The following is a 23,585-nucleotide window of genomic DNA, read 5'->3' on the forward strand; positions in this document are numbered from 1 at the left end:
ATTGCCAACATAGATCATTCACTGTATAACAAAGGGAAAGAAATCACTGTACAGTGTAAAGCATTCACTGTCTGGTCTGCTGTCTGAACCTGAATCCTTTGTTACATTCCCAAGATATTTCAGTTCTCAGACTGGCCTCTGTAGTAGGGTTTAATCAGCTTAATCTTCCTGCTATTAATTTACCAGTGATGAAGAGCCCCAACATCTATGTTATCAATAACTTGGACGCTATAACATCCTATGTACACAGGGAGCTCTGACTAATGTTTTCCTTCTTTAATTGGCCACTGAAATATGTAGATATGATTTTCATCCTGACATTCAGACATGCACTTACAAATTTGAATTTAGATGCATAGCTATTTAATTGAGATTAATGTCAGTTTGTTATGCCCCCTTATGTCCCAGCTTTGAAAGCTCAGATATACAGTAAGCCTTAAAGCCTATGATGACCCGAGAAGAGCCACTGCAACGTTATTACGCAGTTACATCTTATATAATGTAATAACTAATATAAAGGTATTTAAAATGTGTTGTAGAATGACTGAAGTATGTTTGGGACAGAAACAAATACAGTATATACAGTGGGGGAAAAAAGTATTTAGTCAGCCACCAATTGTGCAAGTTCTCCCACTTAAAAAGATGAGAGAGGCCTGTAATTTTCATCATAGGTACACGTCAACTATAACAGACAAATGGAGAAAAAAAATCCAGAAAATCACATTGTAGGATTTGTAATGAATTTATTTGCAAATTATGGTGGAAAATAAGTATTTGGTCACCTACAAACAAGCAAGATTTCTGGCTCTCACAGACCTGTAACTTCTTCTTTAAGAGGCTCCTCTGTCCGCCACTCGTTACCTGTATTAATGGCACCTGTTTGAACTTGTTATCAGTATAAAAAACACCTGTCCACAACCTCAAACAGTCACACTCCAAACTCCAATATGGCCAAGACCAAAGAGCTGTCAAAGGACACCAGAAACAAAATTGTAGACCTGCACCAGGCTGGGAAGACTGAATCTGCAATAGGTAAGCAGCTTGATTTGAAGAAATCAACTGTGGGAGCAATTATTAGGAAATGGAAGACATACAAGACCACTGATAATCTCCCTCGATCTGGGGCTCCACGCAAGATCTCACCCCGTGGGGTCAAAATGATCACAAGAACGGTGAGCAAAAATCCCAGAACCACACGGGGGGACCTAGTGAATGACCTGCAGAGAGCTGGGACCAAAGTAACAAAGCCTACCATCAGTAACACACTACGCTGCCAGGGACTCAAATCCTGCAGTGCCAGACGTGTCCCCCTGCTTAAGCCAGTACATGTCCAGGCCCGTCTGAAGTTTGCTAGAGTGCATTTGGATGATCCAGAAGAGGATTGGGAGAATGTCATATGGTCAGATGAAACCAAAATATAACTTTTTGGTAAAAACTCAACTCGTCGTGTTTGGAGGACAAAGAATGCTGAGTTGCATCCAAAGAACACCATACCTACTGTGAAGCATGGGGGTGGAAACATCATGCTTTGGGGCTGTTTTTCTGCAAAGGGACCAGGACGACTGATCCGTGTAAAGGAAAGAATGAATGGGGCCATGTATCGTGAGATTTTGAGTGAAAACCTCCTTCCATCAGCAAGGGCATTGAAGATGAAACGTGGCTGGGTCTTTCAGCATGACAATGATCCCAAACACACCACCCGGGCAACAAAGGAGTGGCTTTGTAAGAAGCATTTCAAGGTCCTGGAGTGGCCTAGCCAGTCTCCAGATCTCAACCCCATAGAAAATCTTTGGAGGGAGTTGAAAGTCCGTGTTGCCCAGCGACAGCCCCAAAACATCACTGCTCTAGAGGAGATCTGCATGGAGGAATGGGCCAAAATACCAGCAACAGTGTGTGAAAACCTTGTGAAGACTTAAAGAAAACGTTTGACCTGTGTCATTGCCAACAAAGGGTACAGTGGGGAAAAAAAGTATTTAGTCAGCCACCAATTGTGCAAGTTCTCCCACTTAAAAAGATGAGAGAGGCCTGTAGTTTTCATCATAGGTACACGTCAACTATGACAGACAAATTTAGATTTTTTTTTCCTGAAAATCACATTGTAGGAGTTTTAATGAATTTATTTGCAAATTATGGTGGAAAATAAGTATTTGGTCACCTACAAATAAGCAAGATTTCTGGCTCTCACAGACCTGTAACTTCTTCTTTAAGAGGCTCCTCTGTCCTCCACTCGTTACCTGTATTAATGGCACCTGTTTGAACTTGTTATCAGTATAAAAGACACCTGTCCACAACCTCAAACAGTCACACTCCAAACTCCACTATGGCCAAGACCAAAGAGCTGTCAAAGGACACCAGAAACAAAATTGTAGACCTGCACCAGGCTGGGAAGACTGAATCTGCAATAGGTAAGCAGCTTGGTTTGAAGAAATCAACTGTGGGAGCAATTATTAGGAAATGGAAGACATACAAGACCACTGATAATCTACCTCGATCTGGGGCTCCACGCAAGATCTCACCCGTGGGGTCAAAATGATCACAAGAACGGTGAGCAAAAATCCCAGAACCACACAGGGGGACCTAGTGAATGACCTGCAGAGAGCTGGGACCAAAGTAACAAAGCCTACCATCAGTAACACACTACGCCGCCAGGGACTCAAATCCTGCAGTGCCAGACGTGTCCCCCTGCTTAAGCCAGTACATGTCCAGGCCCGTCTGAAGTTTGCTAGAGTGCATTTGGATGATCCAGAAGAGGATTGGGAGAATGTCATATGGTCAGATGAAACCAAAATATAACTTTTTGGTAAAAACTCAACTCGTCGTGTTTGGAGGACAAAGAATGCTGAGTTGCATCCAAAGAACACCATACCTACTGTGAAGCATGGGGGTGGAAACATCATGCTTTGGGGCTGTTTTTCTGCAAAGGGACCAGGACGACTGATCCGTGTAAAGGAAAGAATGAATGGGGCCATGTATCGTGAGATTTTGAGTTAAAACCTCCTTCCATCAGCAAGGGCATTGAAGATGAAACGTGGCTGGGTCTTTCAGCATGACAATGATCCCAAAAACACCACCCGGGCAACGAAGGAGTGGCTTCGTAAGAAGCATTTCAAGGTCCTGGAGTGGCCTAGCCAGTCTCCAGATCTCAACCCCATAGAAAATCTTTGGAGGGAGTTGAAAGTCCGTGTTGCCCAGCGACATCCCCAAAACATCACTGCTCTAGAGGAGATCTGCATAGAGGAATGGGACAAAATACCAGCAACAGTGTGTGAAAACCTTGTGAAGACTTACAGAAAACGTTTGACCTGTGTCATTGCCAACAAAGGGTATATAACAAAGTATTGAGAAACTTTTGTTATTGACCAAATACTTATTTTCCACCATAATTTGCAAATAAATTCATTAAAAATCCTACAATGTGATTTTCTGGATTTTTCTTTCTCATTTTGTCTGTCATAGTTGACGTGTACATATGATGAAAATTACAGGTCTCTCTCATCTTTTTAAGTGGGAGGACTTGCACAATTGGTGGCTGACTAAATACTTTTTTTCCCCACTGTATATATACAGTACCAGTCAAAAGTCTGGACACACCTACTCATTCAAGGGTTTTTCTTTATTTTTACAATTTTATACATTGTAGAATAATAGTGAAGACATCAAAACTATGAAATAACATATGGAATCATGTAGTAACCAAAAAAGTGTTAAACAAATCAACATATATTTTATATTTGAGATTCTTCAAATAGCCACCCTTTGCCTTGATGACAACTTTGCACAGTCTTGGCATATCTCAACCAGCTTCACCTGGAATGCTTTTCCAACAGTCTTGAAGGAGTTCCCACATATGCTGAGCACTTGTTGGCTGCTTTTCCTTCACTCTGCGGTCCGACTCATCCCAAACCATCTCAATTTGGTTAAGGTCGGGGGATTGTGGAGGCCAGGTCATCTGATGCAGCACTCCATCACTCTCCTTCTTGGTAAAATAGCCCTTACACAGCCTGGAGGTGTGTTGGGTCATTGTCCTGATGAAAAACAAATGATAGTCCCACTAAGCCCAAACCAGATGGGATGACGTATCGCTGCAGAATGCTGTGGTAGCCATGCTGGTTAAGTGTGCCTTGAATTCTAAATAAATCACAGACAGTGTCACCAGCAAAGCACCCCCACACCATAACACCTCCTCCATGCTTTACGGTGGGAAATACACATGCGGAGATCATCCGTTCACCCACACTGCGTCTCACAAAGACACAGCGGTTGGAAGCAGAAATCTCCAATTTGTACTCCAGACCAAAGGACAAATTTCCACCGGTCTAATGTCCATTGCTCATGTTTTTTTAGTTTTTTTTAGAGGGTAGATCAGCTTTAATATTGCAGATAGATTGTAACTTCCATCAATGTAATTGTCTGCATCACCACCAATCCCCCATATGTTTTTTTTCTCGCAAATATATATGTATATATATATATATATATATACACATATACATACATATACACATACATACATATAAATACATATACAGCTGCGGAAGAAATTAAGAGACCACTGCAAAATTATAAGTTTCTCTGGTTTTACTATTTATAGGTATGTGTTTGGGTAAAAATAACATTTTTGTTTTATTCTATATACTACTGACAACATTTCTCCCAAATTCCAAATAGAAATATTGTCATTTAGAGCATTTATTTGCAGAAAATGACAACTGGTCAAAATAACAAAAAATATGCAGTGTTGTCAGACCACGAATAATGCAAAAAAAATAAGTTCATGTTCATTATTAAACAACACAATACTAATGTTTTAACTTAGGAAGAGTTCAGAAAGCAATATTTGGTGGAATAACCCTGATTTTCAATCACAGCTTTCATGCGTGCTCTCCACCAGTCTTTCACATTGATGTTGGGTGACTTTATGCCACTCCTGGTGTAAAAATTCAAGCAGCTCGGCTTTGTTTGATGGCTTGTGACCATCCATCTTCCTCTTGATCACATTCCATAAGTTTTCAATGGGGTTCAGGTCTGGAGATTGGGCTGGCCATGACAGGGTCTTGATCTGGTGGTCCTCCATCCACACCTTCATTGACCTGGCTGTGTGGCATGGCGCATTGTCCTGCTGGAAAAACCAATCCTCAGAGTTGGGGAACAATGTCAGAGCAACAGGAAGCACGTTTTTTTCCAGAACAACCTTGTACGTGGCTTGATTCATGCCTTGCTGAAGCACCCCCAGATCATCACCAATCCTCCACCAAATTTCACAGTGGGTGCGAGACACTGTGACTTGTAGGCATCTCCAGGTCTCCGTCTAACCATTAGACGACCAGGTGTTGGGCAAAGCTGAAAATTGGACTCATCAGAGAAGATGACCTTACTCCAGTCCTCTTCGGTCCAATCCTTATGGTCTTTTGCAAACCTCAGCCTGGCTCTTCTTTGCTTCTCATTGATGAAGGGCTTTTTTCTAGCTTTGCACAACTTCAGCCCTGCCCCTAGGAGCCTGTTTCGAACTCGCCGTGCACTTAACCCCAGCTGCCGTTTGCCATTCTTTTTGTAGGTCACTTGATGTCATCCTACGGTTGTTGAGTGACATTCTAATTAGTTGGCGGTCATCCCGGTCAGTAGAGTCGTTTTCGCCCTCTGCCGGTCTGTTGCTTTGTTGTCCCCAATGTCTGCTGCTTGACCTTGTTCTTATGAACCGCCGTCTTTGAAATTTGAAGGATGGAAGCAACCTGACGCTCACTGTATCCCTCTGCCAGTAAAGCCAGAATTGAACCTTTCTTTTCCTCACTCAAAACTTTCCTTTTCAACTATTTTGGCATGGTCAATAGTTATTTTTTTATTAATATTACTTTTGAGGTACTATTAGCACTGTTTTTGCCATCCAGCTGGTCCTATTGCAAGACGATAGTGATGTTTTTATACTTTTCCCCGTTAAATAAGATTTGGTTCAGGTGATCACCTAATCAGTACCTAATTCAGTAGAATGAGGTGTGCCTGCGTTGGAATTCAACAGACACTGGAATGGAATGGCTGTCATACATGCAGAGATGCTGATTTAAGAAAAATGTGCAGTGGTCTCTTAATTTTTTCCAGAGCTGTATATATATATATATATATATATATATATATATATATATATATATATATATATATATATATTGCTTGTGTTTCTTGGCCCAAGCAAGTCTCTTCTTATTATTGGTGTCCTTTAGTAGTGGTTTCTTTGCAGCAATCCGACCATGAAGGCCTGATTCACACAGTCTCCTCTGAACAGTTGATGTTGAGATGTGTCTGTTACTTGAACTCTGTGAAGCATTTATTTGGGCTGCAATTTCTGAGGCTGGTAACTCTAATGAACTTATCCTCTGCAGCAGAGGTAACTCTGGGCCTTCCATTCCTTTGGCGGTCCTCATGAGAGCCAGTTTCATCATAGCGCTTGATGGTTTTTGCGACTGCACATTTTCAGTATTGACTGCCCTTCATGTCTTAAAGTAATATTAATGATGGACTGTCGTTTCTCTTTGCTTATTTGAGCTGTTCTTGCCATAATATGGACTTGGTCTTATCTTCTGTATACCTTGTCACAACACAACTGGCTCAAATGCATTAAGAAGGAAATAAATTCCACAAATTAAGTTTTAAGAAGGCACACCTGTTAATTGAAATGCATTCCAGGTGACTACCTCATGAAGCTGGTTGAGAGAATGCCAAGAGTGATCAAAGCTGTCATCAAGGCAAAGGGTGGCTATTTGAAGAATCTCAAATATAAAATATATTTTGATTTGTTTAACACTTTTTTGGTTGCTACAAGATTCCATATGTGTTATTTCATAGTTTTGATGTCTTCACTATTATTCTACAATGTAGAAAATAGTAAAAATAAAGAAAAACTCTTGAATTAGAAGTTTACATACACCTTAGCCAAATAAACTTAAACTCAGTTTTTCACAATTCCTGACATTTAATCCTAGTAAAAATTCCCTGTCTTAGGTCAGTTAGGATCACCACTTTATTTTAAGAATGCGAAATGTCAGAATAATAGTAGAGAGAATGATTTATTTCAGCTTTTATTTATTTCATCACATTCTCAGTGGGTCAGAAGTTTACATACAATCAATTAGTATTTGGTAGCATTGCCTTTAAATTGTTTAACTTGGGTCAAACGTTTCGGGTAGCCTTCCACAAGCTTCCCACAATAAGTTGGGTGAATTTTGGCCCATTCCTCCTGACAGAGCTGGTGTAACTGAGTCAGGTTTATAGGCCTCCTTGCTCGCACACACTTTTTCAGTTCTGCCCACACATTTTCTATAGGATTGAGGTCAGGGCTTTGTGATGGCCACTCCAATATTTTGACTTTGTTGTCCTTAAGCCTATTTGGCACAACTTTGGAAGTATGCTTGGGGTCATTGTCCATTTGGAAGACCCATTTGCGACCAAGCTTTAACTTTCTGACTGATGTCTTGAGATGTTGCTTCAATATATCCACATAATTTTCCTTCCTCATGATGCCATCTATTTTGTGAAGTGCACCAGTCCCTCCTGCAGCAAAACACCCCCACAGCATGATGCTGCCACCCCCGTGCTTCACGGTTGGGATGGTGTTCTTCGGCTTGCAAGCGACCCCCTTTTTCCTCCAAACATAACAATGGTCATTATGGGCAAACAGTTCTATTTTTGTTTCATCAGACCAGAGGACATGTTTGTCCCCATGTGCAGTTGCAAACCGTAGTCTGGCTTTTTTATGGCGGTTTTGGAGCAGTGGCTTCTTCCTTGCTGAGTGGCCTTTCAGGTTATGTCAATATAGGACTCATTTTACTGTGGATATAGATACTTTTGTACCTGTTTCCTCCAGCATCTTCACAAGGTCCTTTGCTGTTGTTCTGGGATTGATTTGCACTTTTCGCACCAATGTACGTTCATCTCTAGGAGACAGAACGCGTCTCCTTCCTGAGCGGTATGACGGCTGCGTGGTCCCATGGTGTTTATACTTGCGTACTATTGTTTGTTCAGATGAACGTGGTACCTTCAGGCGTTTGGAAATTGCTCCCAAGGATGAACCAGACTTGTGGAGGTCTACAATTCTTTTTCTGAGGTCTTGGCTGATTCCTTTTGATTTTCCCATGATGTCAAGCAAAGAGGCACTGAGTTTGAAGGTAGGCCTTGAAATACATCCACAGGTACACCTCCAATTGACTGAAATGATGTCAATTAGCCTATCAGAAGCTTCTAAAGCCATGACATCATTTTATGGAATTTCCCAAGCTGTTTGAAGGCACCGTCAACTTAGTGTATGTAAACTTCTGACCCACTGGAATTGTGATACAGTGAATTATAAGTGAAATAATCTGTGTGTAAACAAAAAATTACTTGTGTCATGCACAAAGTAGATGTCCTAACCGACTTTGTTAACAAGACATTTGTGGAGTGGTTGAAAAATGAGTTTTAATGACTCCAACCTAAGTGAATGTAAACTTCCGACTTCAACTGTATATGGCTCAGATTTGGGACGCTACCTGTAGTACTCCAGCACAGGTTGTGTCTGGTTCTCGTATGCCTTTAGCCTCCTGGTGACGGTCTCTGGTGTGTCATCGTCTCTCTGAATCAGAGGCTCTCTGGTGACGTCATCAAGGCCCTGTAGGCAAACCAAAACAGACCAAACAGTCCATGAGTGTGTTTAGAAGAGGTATATTGGATGATTTAGTAGCACATCATAATGCAGTGATGGTCTGTATTCAAAAAAGAGAGCTTAAGTTATTTTAAGCTTATTTATTAACTTTAGAGGCAACAAGTGCAGGACAAACGATTTGGCTGTTAAGCCATTGTCAATGTGTCCAACATACTGCCATAGTGGAATGTAAATTGTAAACACCACAGCCCAAGCCTGTGTTGCCTGTTCTGAGACATGCAGGGACAGGGAAAACCTGTAGGCCTATAGTTAGTAGAACTATGATGACCTTGCTTTACCTTGAAAGCACTCAAAGAAATTGCCACATACTTTAAACTCCTCATGTGACCATGACAACAAAAACACTCCAACAAGTGATCACTGCATAGAAAACCTTGAACAACATTTGTTCCACTTCTCTAAAGATGTGAATAGACCCTTGAGAGAGAGAGAGAGTACACTGTTAAAATAAAGTGCTTTGTAACACCAAAACTAGTGGCAACTGAGCTGCCACCAATGCAAAGGAGATGAAACCTTAACTTTGCTGGAGTATTGAAAGACATCATCCTGAGATGTTTTGAAACATGACACGGTGTGTTGGTACACCACTTAATCAAGTGTTGTGCAGCACCTTGCCAGGGTCTGGGAGCACTACCGGAAAATGTTGAAAACACAATTTTGGTGTTTCAAGTTCTGTTTAGTGCAGAATTAGATACCTTCTTCTGGGGTATTTTCATTGATTTATGTATCTGATCATTTGCCAGTTTAACCCATTTTGGCAGGATCTGTTGAGCACAGTGCTCAATCCACCAGCAGTAACTGGATGTTTAGCAGCAAGCATTGCAGGATACTGTATTTGCCTCTACCATTAAAAGTTGGTAATGTGGTAATGGGTCGTCTTATCATTGAACGTCATTTTGCTGACGGTTTTGATATCCGTTCATCATGATCCATTACACATCATGGCACAAGCTGCTAATATAGAAGTATACTTTTCTTACTTCAAACATGCATATGTACAGGACATCACGCTGCTTGCTTAGTGAATACCACTTCCTCCCGATTTGGCCCATACCTGGCGTGAACCCGGGACCCCTGCCTTGCTAGCACATGTGACCGCCCTACTGAAGCTTCTTTCCAGTCAGCACCACACGAAAAGCTAGCTATACGCTGGCTCAAGTGGGGGCACTTCAGGCTGAGGAGTAAGTTTCACACATCCCGATGTGCTACACATATAACATTGTGTAAAATAATAAATGTTTAACTACCCACAATCCTCTAAAAACATATAGGAAGTGCAAGGAGATTAAAACCAGACTTGTAATTAGTTCAATCACAACATTTTCTCTCTTTGGTTATCCTCACAAAAAATATACTTTCAGTACATTTTGAGAAACATATTAAATTGGATTTATTCGTAACATGTTTTGTTAAATTAAATTAACAAATCCTGCTCCAGAGCGCTCGGGACATCAGACTGGGGCAACAGGACAACGACCCTAAGCACACAGCCAAGAAAACGCATGAGTGGCTTCGGGACAAGTCTCTGAATGTCCTTGAGTGGCCCAGCCAGAGCCTGGACTTGAACCCAATCAAACATCTCTGGAGAGACCTGAAAATAGCTGTGAAGCGACGCTCCCCATCCAACCTGACAGAGCTTGAGAGGATCTGCAGAGAAGAACGGGAGAAACTCCCCAAATACAGGTGTGCCAAGCTTGTAGCGTCATACCCAAGAAGACCCGAAGCTGTAATCGCTGCCAAAGGTGCTTCAACAGTGCTGAGTAAAGGATCTGAATACTTATGTAAATGTGATATTTCAGTTTTTTATTTTTTTGCTTTGTCATTATGGGGTATTGTGTATAGAATGATGAGGGGGGGGGAAAGAATTTTATCCATTTTATAATAAGGCTGTAACATAACAAAATGTGGAAAAAGTCAAGGGATCTGAATACTTTCCAAATGGGTTTACGTTCAAACACCCTCTAAACACCAGATCTCAGGTTAGATGCACTACGTTTCATGGTTTCATTACACAATCATGGTGTTTTGAGGCTTACTATTTTTACAGTGTAGACTATGCACCTCCCTCCCAGACCAAGCAGCCTCTAAAGTGCAAAGATAAGAGGTTGTTATCTACTAAAGTTCCATCCTGTTTGCAAAACTCATGTGAAACAGTTTGTCTTGACAAAATCTATAGTTGCACATATAGAGGTGTATAAAGCATCCAGTCCTCTCAGTCTCAACACCTCAGAATACAACAACCTGGTCTCAGAGCAATTCGTATTATTCTGTATGTAAATCCGAGACAATCCATTTAGTATGATCCACTACAAAAGTATGTGGACACCCCTTCAAATTAGTGGATTCTGCTATTTCAGCCACACCCGTTGCTGACAGGTATAAAATCGAGCACACAGCCATGCAATCTCCACAAACAAACATTGGCAGTAGAATGGCCTTACTGAAGAGCTCAGTGACTTTCAACGTGGCACCATCATAGGATGCAACCTTTCCAACAAGCCAGTTCATCAAATTTCTGCCCTGCTAGAGCTGCACCGGTCAACTGTAAGTGCTATTATTGTGAAGTGGAAACATCTAGGAGCAACAACGGCTCATCCGCAAAGTGGTAGGCCACACAAGCTCACACAACGGGACTGCCGAGTGCTGAAGCGCATAGCATGTAAAAATTGTCTGTCCTCGATTGCAACACTCACTACCGAGTTCCAAACTGCCTCTGGAAGCAAAGTCACCACAAGAACTGTTCGTTGGGAGCTTCATGAAATGGGTTTCCGCACACAAGCCTAAGATCACCATGCGCAATGTCAAGCGTCAGCTGGGTGTAAAGCTCGCCGCCATTGGACTCTGGAGCAGTGGAAAGTAAAAAATGAAATAAAAAGTAACACAATAAAATAACAATAACGAGGCTATATACAGGGGGTACCGGTACCGAGTCAATGTGCGGGGGTACAGGTTAGTCGAGGTCATTTGTACATGTAGGTAGGGATAAAGTGGCTATGCATAGATAATAAACAGTGAGTAGCAGCAGTGTAAAAACAAGGGGGGGGGGGGGGTAGAAGATCTTACCATGACAATAGTCGCAACAACGGGGTCAAAGTTGATTGTCTCTTGCTCCTTCCAGGCAAAAGCAATGGCTATATAATAGGTGATGCCGACAAGAAAGAGGTAAAAAATAGGGCTGGTTGAAAGAAACAACATACCGTGAATACCGTTTTTACAGGCAACATACCGTGAATCCTATGTGAAAGCAGTAACAACATTTCCACTGGCACTGTCTGTTTACCCTACTAACAATCTGACCTGGGTTAAAATACTATTCGAAATCATTCTAATACTTTGAGCATGTGCTTTAGCCAGTGTGGAGTGCCAAGTGGGCAGGTTTCAAATTTTGGGACTTATCTATTGGTTCCATTGCAATAGGCAAGCTCAATCAAGCATAGCTAAAGTATTTAAAATGATTCTAAATAGCATTTGAACCCAAGTCAGCTGACAATGGCTGTGGTCGGCTGCCAACAAGTCTGTTTGCTCCAGTTGAATTGCATGGATGAGAGCAAAGGTCCCCACTTGGATTTCTACAGCAAACAAATGCCACCCTAGGGCTCTGGTCAAAAGTAGTGCACTACATAGGGAATAGGGTGCCATTTGGGATGCACAGTGTCTTACCTGTCTAATCCCTCATCCCACCATCTGTCACCCCGTTTCAAACACAGACAAAGATCCCACTAATTTACCGATCCTGCTTCTTTTTCCTGCTTTTTGGTATACACTACCGGTCATATGTTTTAGAACACCTACACATTCAAGGGTTTTTCTTTATTTTTACTATTTTCTACATTGTAGAATAATAGTGAAGACATCAAAACTATGAAATAACACATATGGAATCATGTAGTAACCAAAAAAGTGTTAAACAAATCAAAATATATTTAGTATTTGAGATTCTTCAAATAGCCACCCTTTGCCTTGATGACAGCTTTGCACACTCTTGGCATTCTCTCAACCAACTTTATGAGGTAGTCACCTGGAATGCATTTCAATTAACAGGTGTACCTTCTTAAAAGTTAATTTGGGGAATTTATTTCCTTCTTAAAGCATTTGAGCCAATCAGTTGTTTTGTGACAAGGTGGGGGGGTATACAGAAGATAGCCCTATTTGGTAAAAGACCAAGTCCATATTATGGCAAGAACAGCTCAAATAAGCAAAGACAAACAACAGTCCATCATTACTTTAAGACATGAAGGTCAGTCAATACGGAACATTTCAAGAACTTTGAACGTTTCTTCAAGTGCAGTTGCAAAAACCATCAAGCGCTATGATGAAACTGGCACCGTCTCCTGTGGATCTGTTGGGGCAGTATGCGAATTGGAGTGGGTCTAGGGTTTCCGTGATGATGTTGTTGATGTGAGCCATGACCAGCCTTTCAAAGCACTTCATAGCTACCGACGTGAGTGCTACGGGGCGGTATTCATTTAGGCAGGTTACCTTCGCTTTCTTGGGCACAGGGACTATGGTGGTCTGCTTGAAACATGTAGGTATTACAGACTCGGTCAGGGAGAGGTTGAAAATGTCAGTGAAGACACTTGCCAGTTGGTCCGCGCATGCTCTGAGTACACGTCCTGGTAATGCTCCAGTGTTGCTTGTCTCGAAGCGAGCATAAAAAGTATTTAGCCCATCTGGTAGGCTTGCGTCACTGGGCAGCTCGTGTCTGGGTTTCCCTTTGTAGTCCGTAATAGTTTGCAAGCCCTGCCACATCCGACGAGCGTCAGAGCCGGTGTAGTAGGATTTAATCTTAGTCCTCTATTGACGCTTTGCCTGTTTGATGGTTGGTCTGAGGGCATAGCGGAATTTTTTATAAGCATCCGGATTAGTGTCCTACTCCTTGAAAGTGGCAGCTCTAGGCTTTAGCTCGGTGCGGATGTTGCCTGTAATCCATGGCTTCTGGTTGGGATATGTACGTACGGTTACTGTTGGAATGATGTCGTCGATGCACTTATTGATGAAGCCGGTGACTGAGGTGGTATACCCCTCAATGCCTTTGGATGAATCCCGGAACATATTCCAGTCTGTGCTAGCAAAACAGTCCTGTAGCGTAGCATTCGCGTTATCTGACCACTTCCGTATTGAGCGAGTCATTGGTATTTCCTGCTTTAGTTTTTGCTTGTAAGCAGGAATCAGGAGGATAGCATTATGGTCAGATTTTCCAAATGGAGGGCGAGGGAGAGCTTTGTACGCGTCTCTGTGTGTGGAGTAAAGGTGGTCTAGAGTTTTTTTTTCCTCTGGTTGCACATGTGACATGCTGGTAGAAATGAGGTAAAACGGATTTAAGTTCGCCTGCATTAAAGTCCCAGGCCACTAGGAGCGCCGCTTCTGGATGAGCATTTTCTTGTTTGCTTATGGCCTTATACAGCTCGTTGAGTGCTGTCTTAGTGCCAGCGTCGGTTTGTGGTGGTAAATAGACGGCTACGAAAAATATAGATGAAAACTCTTGGTAGATAGCGTGGTCTATAGCTTATCATGAGGTACTCTACCTCAGGCAAGCTATACCTCGAGACTACCTTAATATTTGACATCGCGCAGCAGCTGTTATTGACAAATAGACACACACCCCCACCACTCGTCTTACCGGACGTTGCTGTTCTGTCCTGCCGATGCACGGAAAACCCAGCCTACTGTATATTATCCGTGTCGTCATTCAGCCACGACTCGGTGAAACATAAGATATTACAGTTTTTAAAGACATAGCTGTCGTATCAGTGTTTTTACTATCCTGTTACATGGTTATTACATGTGTAATAACATTCTAATTACAATTTGATAAGACCTGTGTAAAACGTGGCCACACACATTTGGAGCAGAAGCTTCAATATAACTCAGTCGTATCTACATTTTAGTCATTTAGCAGACGCTCTTATGCCTTGCTCAAGGTCATATCGACAGATTCTTCACCTTGTTGGCTCAGGGATTCAAACCAGCAACCTTTCAGTTGCTGGCCCAACGCTCTAACCGCTAGGCTAGCTGCCAGCCTTTATATAGCTGTCAAATACATCTGTCATAGACTAGACTTACAGCGATCTTGGGTGGGTTGAAGTCTATGTTGTAGACACGTCCACTGGGCAGATGGAGCCAGCGAGAGGTCAGTCTCTGTTTGATAGTCTGGTAAGGCACGTCCAGGTTGATGACTGTGTCCACACTGCACACGTTGTCCAGAGACTCTGCCTGAGACACGGTACGGGGGAACCCTGCCAGACAGGAGAGAAGTACAAAACATTAAGGACACCTGCTCTTTCCATGACACTGACCAGGTGAATCCATGTGAAAGCTATGATCCCTTATTGATGTCACTTGTTAAATCCACTTCAATCAGTGTAGATGAAGGGGAGGAGACAGGTTAAAGAAGGATGTTCAAGCCTTGAGACAATTGAGACATGGATTGTGTATGTGTGCCTTTCAGAAGGTGAATGGGCAAGACAAAAGAGTTAAGTGCCTTTGAACGGGGTATGTTAGTAGGTGCCAGGAGCACCGGTTTGTGTCAAGAACTGCAACACTGCTGGGTTTTTCACACTCAACAGTTGGTCCACCGCCCAAAGGACATCCAGCTAACTTGAAACAACTGTGAGAAGCATTAGAGTCAACATGGGCCAGCATCCCTGTGGAACGCTTTCGACACCTTGTAGAGTCCATTCTGAGGGCAAAAGGCAGGGGGGGGGGGGGGGGGAGTGCAACTCAATATTAGGAAGGTGTCCTTAATGTTTTGTACACTCAGTGTACAAAAGAGCGGCTGATGTTATAGACCTTCATAGTTCGAGAACCCTGACAGGAAAGGAGGAGAGGCCCAGAGTCAGGCTCTTTTCCAATACATTTTTCCACGATTCCTTGCATCATCTTTCCTCGCCTCCTTCTTAACCATATAGAGGGAGAAGGTACAAGGTCCCTTCCCTCAGACCTTCTCCCCCAATGCGTAAGAGAAGGAGATGAGATGGGATTCAAGGAGAAAGGAGGCGAGGAATCATGGAAAGATTAATTGAGAAAACCCTAGTCAGAATCTTCTCAGAGGGAAGATAGGTCACCTTATAACAGACTACTACCCGACCAGGAGCCTAGCTCTCCAAGCCTAACTGCTAAGGACCATGCATTTACATGTACCACACAACCAGGCTTAGAGTTCCATTGGTGAGATGCTTTGTAAAAGGTGAAAAGTATTCTAACCCTTTATAGTACCCTAAACATGACGCATACAGTGGGGAGAACAAGTATTTGATACACTGCCGATTTTGCAGGTTTTCCTACTTACAAAGCATGTAGAGGTCTGTCATTTTTATCATAGGTACACTTCAACTGTGAGAGATGGAATCTAAAACAAAAATCCAGAAAATCACATTGTATGATTTTTAAGTAATTAATTTGCATTTTATTGCATGACATAAGTATTTGATACATCAGAAAAGCAGAAATTAATATTTGTTACAGAAACCTTTGTTTGCAATTACAGAGATCATACGTTTTCTGTAGGTCTTGACCAGGTTTGCACACACTGCAGCAGAGATTTTGGCCCACTCCTCCATACAGACCTTCTCCAAATCCTTCAGGTTTCAGGGCTGTCGCTGGGCAATACGGACTTTCAGCTCCCTCCAAAGATTTTCTATTGGGTTCAGGTCTGGAGACTGGCTAGGCCACTCCAGGACCTTGAGATGCTTCTTACGGTGCCACTCCTTAGTTGCCCTGGCTGTGTGTTTCGGGTTGTTGTCATGCTGGAAGACCCAGCCACGACCCATCTTCAATGCTCTTACTGAGGGAAGGAGGTTGTTGGCCAAGATCTCGCGATACATGGCCCCATCCATCCTCCCCTCAATACGGTGCAGTCGTCCTGTCCCCTTTGCAGAAAAGCATCCCCAAAGAATGATGTTTCCACCTCCATGCTTCACGGTTGGGATGGTGTTCTTGGGGTTGTACTCATCCTTCTTCTTCCTCCAAACATGGCGAGTGGAGTTTAGACCAAAAAGCTCTATTTTTGTCTCATCAGACCACATGACCTTCTCCCATTCCTCCTCTGGATCATCCAGATGGTCATTGGCAAACTTCAGACGGGCCTGGACAAGTGCTGGCTTGAGCAGGGGGACCTTGCGTGCGCTGCAGGATTTTAATCCATGACGGTTTAGTGTGTTACTAATGGTTTTCTTTGAGACTGTGGTCCCAGCTCTCTTCAGGTCATTGACCAGGTCCTGCCATGTAGTTCTGGGCTGATCCATCACCTTCCTCATGATCATTGATGCCCCACGAGGTGAGATCTTGCATGGAGCCCCAGACCGAGGGTGATTGAACGTCATCTTGAACTTCTTCCATTTTCTAATAATTGCGCCAACAGTTGTTGCCTTCTCACCAAGCTGCTTGCCTATTGTCCTGTAGCCCATCCCAGTCTTGTGTAGGTCTACAATTTTATCCCTGATGTCCTTACACAGCTCTCTGGTCTTGGCCATTGTGGAGAGGTTGGAGTCTGTTTGATTGAGTGTGTGGACAGGTGTTTTTTATACAGGTAACGAGTTCAAACAGGTGCAGTTAATACAGGTAATGAGTGGAGAACAGGAGGGCTTCTTAAAGAAAAACTAACAGGTCTGTGAGAGCCGGAATTCTTACTGGTTGGTAGGTGATCAAATACTTATGTCATGCAATAAAATGCAAATTCATTACTTAAAAATCATACAATGTGATTTTCTGGATTTTTGTTTTAGATTCCGTCTCTCACAGTTGAAGTGTACCTATGATAAACATTACAGACCTCTACATGCTTTGTAAGTAGGAAAACCTGCAAAATCGGCAGTGTATCAAATACTTGTTCTCCCCACTGTATATGACTGTACAATTTGTCATTATCTCCCACTTGGACAGACATTTTGAAATGGAAAACCACTTTGGGCCAGGCTGAACATAAATTGATCTGATAGTCCATTCCCGTTCATCACATACAGTTTCAGTTGTCATATTAGTGGCCTAAGGTTATTTAACCCTTTTAGAGCCTTTTTTATACATAGTGGCTTTTTCCCACAAAAAGCATACATGTATTCATCTATAAATAATTACAAAGTTGTAATAAATAGCATGAAAGCAATCAAGATCTGTTCAATGTAGATACATCTAAAGCTTATTCCTTCTCATCTGAAGGTTTTTGGAGTGTATGCCTTTTTACGTAAGCCTGTGTTGGTATAACCTAGTCCCCAGTCTAATTTCTAGAGAGCCAGCTGGTGGTAGAGACTAATGCTGGTGTGCCTAAAGAGAAGCCTAATGAGCGTGGTGTGTGTGTTTGTGTGCGTACGTGCCTAAAGACCAGTAGCCTAATGAATGCAGGTGCTGCTTACTGTTCATCAGCCAGCTGTTCAGGTGCCTTCAGAAAGTATTCACACCCCTTTTTCCACATTACAACCCAATTTAAAATTGATTAAATTGAGATTTTTGTCTCTGGCCTACACACACACAATACCCAAAGTGGAATTGTTTTTCTAAATTTCTAAAAGTATTCTACCCCTTTGTTTTGGCAAGCCTAAATAGTAAAGTAAAAATGTGCTTAACAAGTCACATAATAAGTTGCATGGACTCTGTGTGCAATAACAGTCTTTAACATGATTTTTGAATGACTACCTCACCTCTGTACCAAACACATACAATTATCTGTAAAGCCCCTCAGTCGAGCAGTGCATTTCAAACATAGATTCAACCACAAAGACCAGGCAGGTTTTCCAATGCCTCGCAAAGGGCTATTGGTAGATGGGTAAAAAAAAAGCAGACATTGAATATCCCTTTGAGCATGGTGAAGTTATTAATTACACTTTGGATGATGTATCAATACACACAGTCACTACAAAGATACAGGTGCCCTTCCTAACTCAGTTGCCAGAGAGGAAGGAAACTGCTCAGGGATTTCACCATGAGGCCAATGGTGTCTTTAAAACAGGTACAGTTGAATGGCTGTAATAGGAAAATACTGAGGATGGATCAACAACATTGTAATGTCATCGGCCTCAGCATAGGTTTAAATCTGAGCTATACTGCCCTTTGACACAACCTTGAGCAAGGCACTTAACCGTAATTGCTCCAGGGTCGCCCGTAGATAATGGCAGACCCTGGCCGTGACCCCACTTTCAGAGGGTGTCTCAGGGAGAGTGGGATATACAAAAAACAAATTTCTAATTCATACATGCATATTAATACACACTTGTACATTTGTGAAATAGGACAGATGTAAGCACCCACAAAATTATTATTAGGAGTTCACTAGTCTCACGTTGCCATACCTCCAAAGTCACATCGTCGTCACACCTCCCTTGGAGGTCTGGAGAATTTTGTATTGCAAAAACGGTTTGAATGGTCCGCTGGGAATTTTTATTGGATGTTACATTTCAAGAACCCTCACCCCACACGCCCGTAGAAGGGGTGGTGTCTTTTGTGCGTCACTGTTTTCCATCTGGGTAGTTGTTGACTATGCTAGTTAGTTTTGTAAGAACCCAAAAAACAGAGTCAGTGGGAGAACCTATTCAAGTAATTAGCTAGCTAACTTTACACACTGAGTGAATTAAATGTCATCAGCTAGCTAACTTCCTTTTAGCTAGCTATCTTGATGTAATCATTGTAAAAGAAAAACACAGTATGTATTTGTATGTAAATGTATTTGTAGATAACAGCCATGGTGGAGGGTGAACTTGCAGCTCCAGCTGTCAGTAAAGGGAGAGTGTAGGCTACTGCACTGGATAGGGCAGATACTTTTGTGGGAGGACATTATGAAAAGATTCTCCAGTTCCAGTCCCTAGAGGGGAAAACTTTGAGGACAGAGAGATAATAGCAACATAATATTCAGTGCTGTCTAATTTGAGTAAAATGAAGCCTGTTTCTTTCTTTCTGTCCTCAGATATGGAAAGCTGTAAAAGCCTGTTTTCAGATGAAGAGAGAGGATCCTAATGAATGTCCCAAGAGACTAAGGGTATATCCTATATGCAATGGGTTATATGTGTAGGCCTACCTATATTATCAAATGTTGTATACAAAAATACTGTTAAACATCACACAAAATGTATAAACCTATCACAATTGGAGCAGGCCAACCTTGCTGGAGGTCTACTGGGTGTGCAGGGTTCTGTTTCATCCCAGCAATAACACACCTGATTCAATTTATAAAATCTGATGAGTTGATAATCAAGTGAGCTATTGCTGAGCTGGAATAGAAGTCTGCAAGGTTGGCCACCGCTGGTATGGAGTTTTTTTTGTTCAACTGAAATTATGCTTTAGTAATAATAGCCTAATTGTTTCTACTCAGTTATCTATTGTTGTTTATTCAACGGGTGGGTCTAATCCTGAATGCTGATTGGTTAAACCCGCATTCCAGCCGGTGTCTATCCCACAAATTACCACTGGCTAAATCTATGACGTTAAAATGCCTATTTACTCTGTTCCATCTGACTGCGCAATCCACTGTCTCATCAGCCCAGCCAAGGAATTTATCAACTTGATCTCCACAATAAAAAGCATCCAGACATTATGCCACATTTCTTTTAGACTAACATTTGGTTTTCAACAGTGGAGATTTGTATAAACCTTGCTGTCTGTCTCTCCGACATTTGCAACATTGTTTCAATATTCAAATTCGATCTCCAGCTGTCCCAGAGTAATGAACGTGTCGGGTACAAGACGGACAGACAGGCAGCGTTTCTCAGCCAGTCTAAATCATGAATCAGCTGGCATAATTTTTATGGATATATATGGAAATGGAACATTTAGAACAAACTACTGGGTTGCGTCCATAGATACAGAACAAAAAGGCTGGGTCGCGTCTCTGACAACCGAACCGATAGAAGGAACGACCGGCGGGCTTGGGTAGCAAACCTAGATTTGTGTCGGGACAATATCTTGTGGAAGGATAAAATAGTATCAATAAATTAATCAAAATAACGTTTTTAATGAAAATATGTCAATCATTATTTGAATATGTTGGTAAACCGTTATATAAAAGTGATAATGCCCTCGATGCCGGTGTTTGGAGAATATATTGGCACGTCTCGGCCTAACAACATCCGTGCCAATATATCCTCTAAACACCGGCTTCGAGGGCATTATCACTTAATTAGACTAAGCTGTCTAACCATTACATACAGTACAAGTTACATTTATTTGTAGATTTTTAAGTAATGAAGTGTTGATTATTTGAAGTGAAGTGTTTAAACTTGTTTTAATTGTTAAACTATTATTTAAAATGAACTAGTGTCAATGTTGATTAATCACATATCACAATCCTGCAATAAAAAGGGGAAGAGGTTCTGTCTGTAATGTGTCTGTGTTTCTGTGTTGTATTCTCAAATGAACATTTCCTTTTTGTCTAGTTGTAAGATCTCCAATCAGTTTTATTTTATTGTCACTCTCTCTCTCAGTATATCAGCTATGTGAATCCATTTAGCAGCTTATCATATGTCATGCATCACCAATGCAGCCATAGGCCTACAGTATGATGGCATTACTGGCCTTATGGGCATCTGTCATCTGAGGCAGAGAATAGCTAAACTCACACATTGTTTACATGTTGAGCTATATGTTCTCAATTTAAAATGATACCAGTTGACAATGTATATGAGGCAAACCACATACCAGATTTTATACATTACTTTTAAGTGCTGACATATAAAGTTGTTTAGTGAGAATCCAACCATTGTGATTTAAGTACAGTATGATTTTTTATTTTTTTTATTTTTTATAAATAAATAAGGAGATGAGAATTAGGCTACAGGAGATGAGCATTACAGGTCAAATGTTATGAGGTTCTTTTTTATTTCAGGTACCACATGTTTTCCTGTAGGGTTAGAACAATGGGTGGTCTGCCGTGGGCCATGTCATTTAGTGTCGGCTGGGGTCGGCTTGGGGCGTGATTTCATGTCCCCGTAGCTGTGTTGTACCGAATTGACCGACTGAAAGAGAACGTACAGTTATGACTGTACAACCCCTGTTTGGCCCTGCGCTGCCCAGTTCTGGACTCGGTGGGGGGCTTAAACCCTAATATCCGTCGCCCCGTTTGACCTAGAGACTTGAAACTTTGTATGTAGGTGTCTTTCCTCATGCTGAACAATTTTGCCTCAAGGACCTGTACAGTCCATCTAGATGGACTGTACAGGTCCTTGAGGCAAAATTGCCTCAAGGACAATGGAAAGCCTTTGAAAAATGTATTCTCATAAACCATAAGTCCACTCCATAATGCCTTAAAGTAAAGATTCACCTATTTAGAATGTTATTGTTGTTGTGCATCTCTGAGCGATGTTCTATCGATTCCCTGGGTCATTCAATATTTTCATGTGTATCTGAGCTATTGCCGTTCAAGCAGGCAGAAATTCAGCCGGTATGACGTAGCATTGCGATAATGCCGCTTTCACTACACTGGAAATTAATAGGAATATGACTTTTAGATCGCAAAAACGTCTACCATACATGTCAGATTTCAATACTGGCCAATGTCATAATGCAGGAGGTTGTCTTCTGTCGAAGGAGACATTGATCATATAAAATCATATTTTTTGCGATATTCCTACCTCGAGAAATTTGTAATTTAACCGAGGGTCTAACACATTTCTCCTATTTGTCTGCCTCTTCAGTCCAGGGTGCATTGCATGGTGCCGTTGTGAATGTCTCAAACACATTTCTCCTATTTGTCTGCCTCTTCAGTCCAGGGTGCATTGCATGGTGCCGTTGTGAATGTCTCAAACACATTTCTCCTATTTGTCTGCCTCTTCAGTCCAGGGTGCATTGCATGGTGCCGTTGTGAATGTCTCACATCGATCTGCAGGTTGATCATGGTGAGATTTGTTACGCCCGCCCCCCCCCAAAAAAAAAAAAATCGAATTGTCGCTCAAACAGAAGTGGGAACTAACAAAGAGTCACTGACAATAACCAAAACGAAACAGGAGGGGTTCCACTGAAAGTTGACTAGCAAGAACTGGGACCTAAAAGACACCCACCATGAGCGTCCACTAAGAAGCAAACAAAAGGAAAACACACATCAATCTTAAAGACAGGAAGCAAACCAAAAAGGTGGAGCAAAACAAAATCAGGGAAATCTGATAAAGGATTGTTTGTTTACAACTGAAAATAGGGAGAGCCAACTAAAGGTGTTCACCCTTCGCATCTATCAAGACAACTGGAGCATTGCATTGTGGATTTTGTAGTCGACTTGAGCTGCAACAGATTTCCGCAACGATTTTCACTTTTTATTTTTTATTTTTTGTCATTTAGCAGACGCTCTTATCCAGAGCGATTTACAGGAGCAATTAGGGTTAGAACCTAGTCGGCTCAGGGATTAGAACCAGCGACCTTTCGGTTACTGGCACAACGCTCTTAACCACCATGTTGCTACCAACCTTATTATAATGACAAAATGAAACATTTGTTCACAAAAAATATTATTCTCACATATTAGTGTTACACTGTAAATTATTGGAATGAGTGGTTTTGGGTGTATAAAAATAAATAAGGGATTGGTTAAGATATTGCTGAGTTATTGATAAATCAGGAGATCAGATTTTACCTGTCCATTTAAATCCTTTATAAATCCACTCCAAAAAGGCCAATCAACTTGAAACTTTTTAAACATGTTAAGTTTGGCAAAATATATTTTGTCTGACGCACGTTTTGTGCCAATTAATTGAAGCTGAACATCGCCAAATGAGTCAGTTTAACCCTCATTCTACCAACATATTTTGCATACATGATTACCAACTGGGGTCATTTTGCTATATCTCTGCAGGTGATCTGTCTATCTGGTCAAAATCACTGATACAGGTCCTCCTCCACCCTTTGGTGGTATGGATATCTTGTTATTATGTCTCCAGTGAAACCTAGATTCAAAGAAAGGTCCTATCTATCAAATTACTATAAGAGGAAT

At 41.7% G+C, this 23,585-nt stretch overlaps 1 protein-coding gene across 1 annotated transcript in view; it reads right to left on the bottom strand.

The window, feature by feature from the left end:
* The window catches only part of LOC311128698 (GTP:AMP phosphotransferase AK3, mitochondrial-like), a 43,750-nt gene that overhangs the window by 1,283 nt on the left and 18,882 nt on the right, over positions 1 to 23,585 (bottom strand). The window contains exons 3-4 of the mRNA XM_084160929.1: positions 14,750 to 14,922; positions 8,514 to 8,632 (exon numbers count right to left, since the gene is read on the bottom strand). Coding sequence (XP_084017055.1) covers positions 8,514 to 8,632; positions 14,750 to 14,922 — 292 coding nt within the window. The remainder of the gene's footprint in view (positions 1 to 8,513; positions 8,633 to 14,749; positions 14,923 to 23,585) is intronic.

The sequence above is a fragment of the Coregonus lavaretus genome (genome assembly GCF_964263955.1).
Source record: "Coregonus lavaretus genome assembly, chromosome: 4".
Lineage (NCBI taxonomy): Eukaryota > Metazoa > Chordata > Actinopteri > Salmoniformes > Salmonidae > Coregonus > Coregonus lavaretus.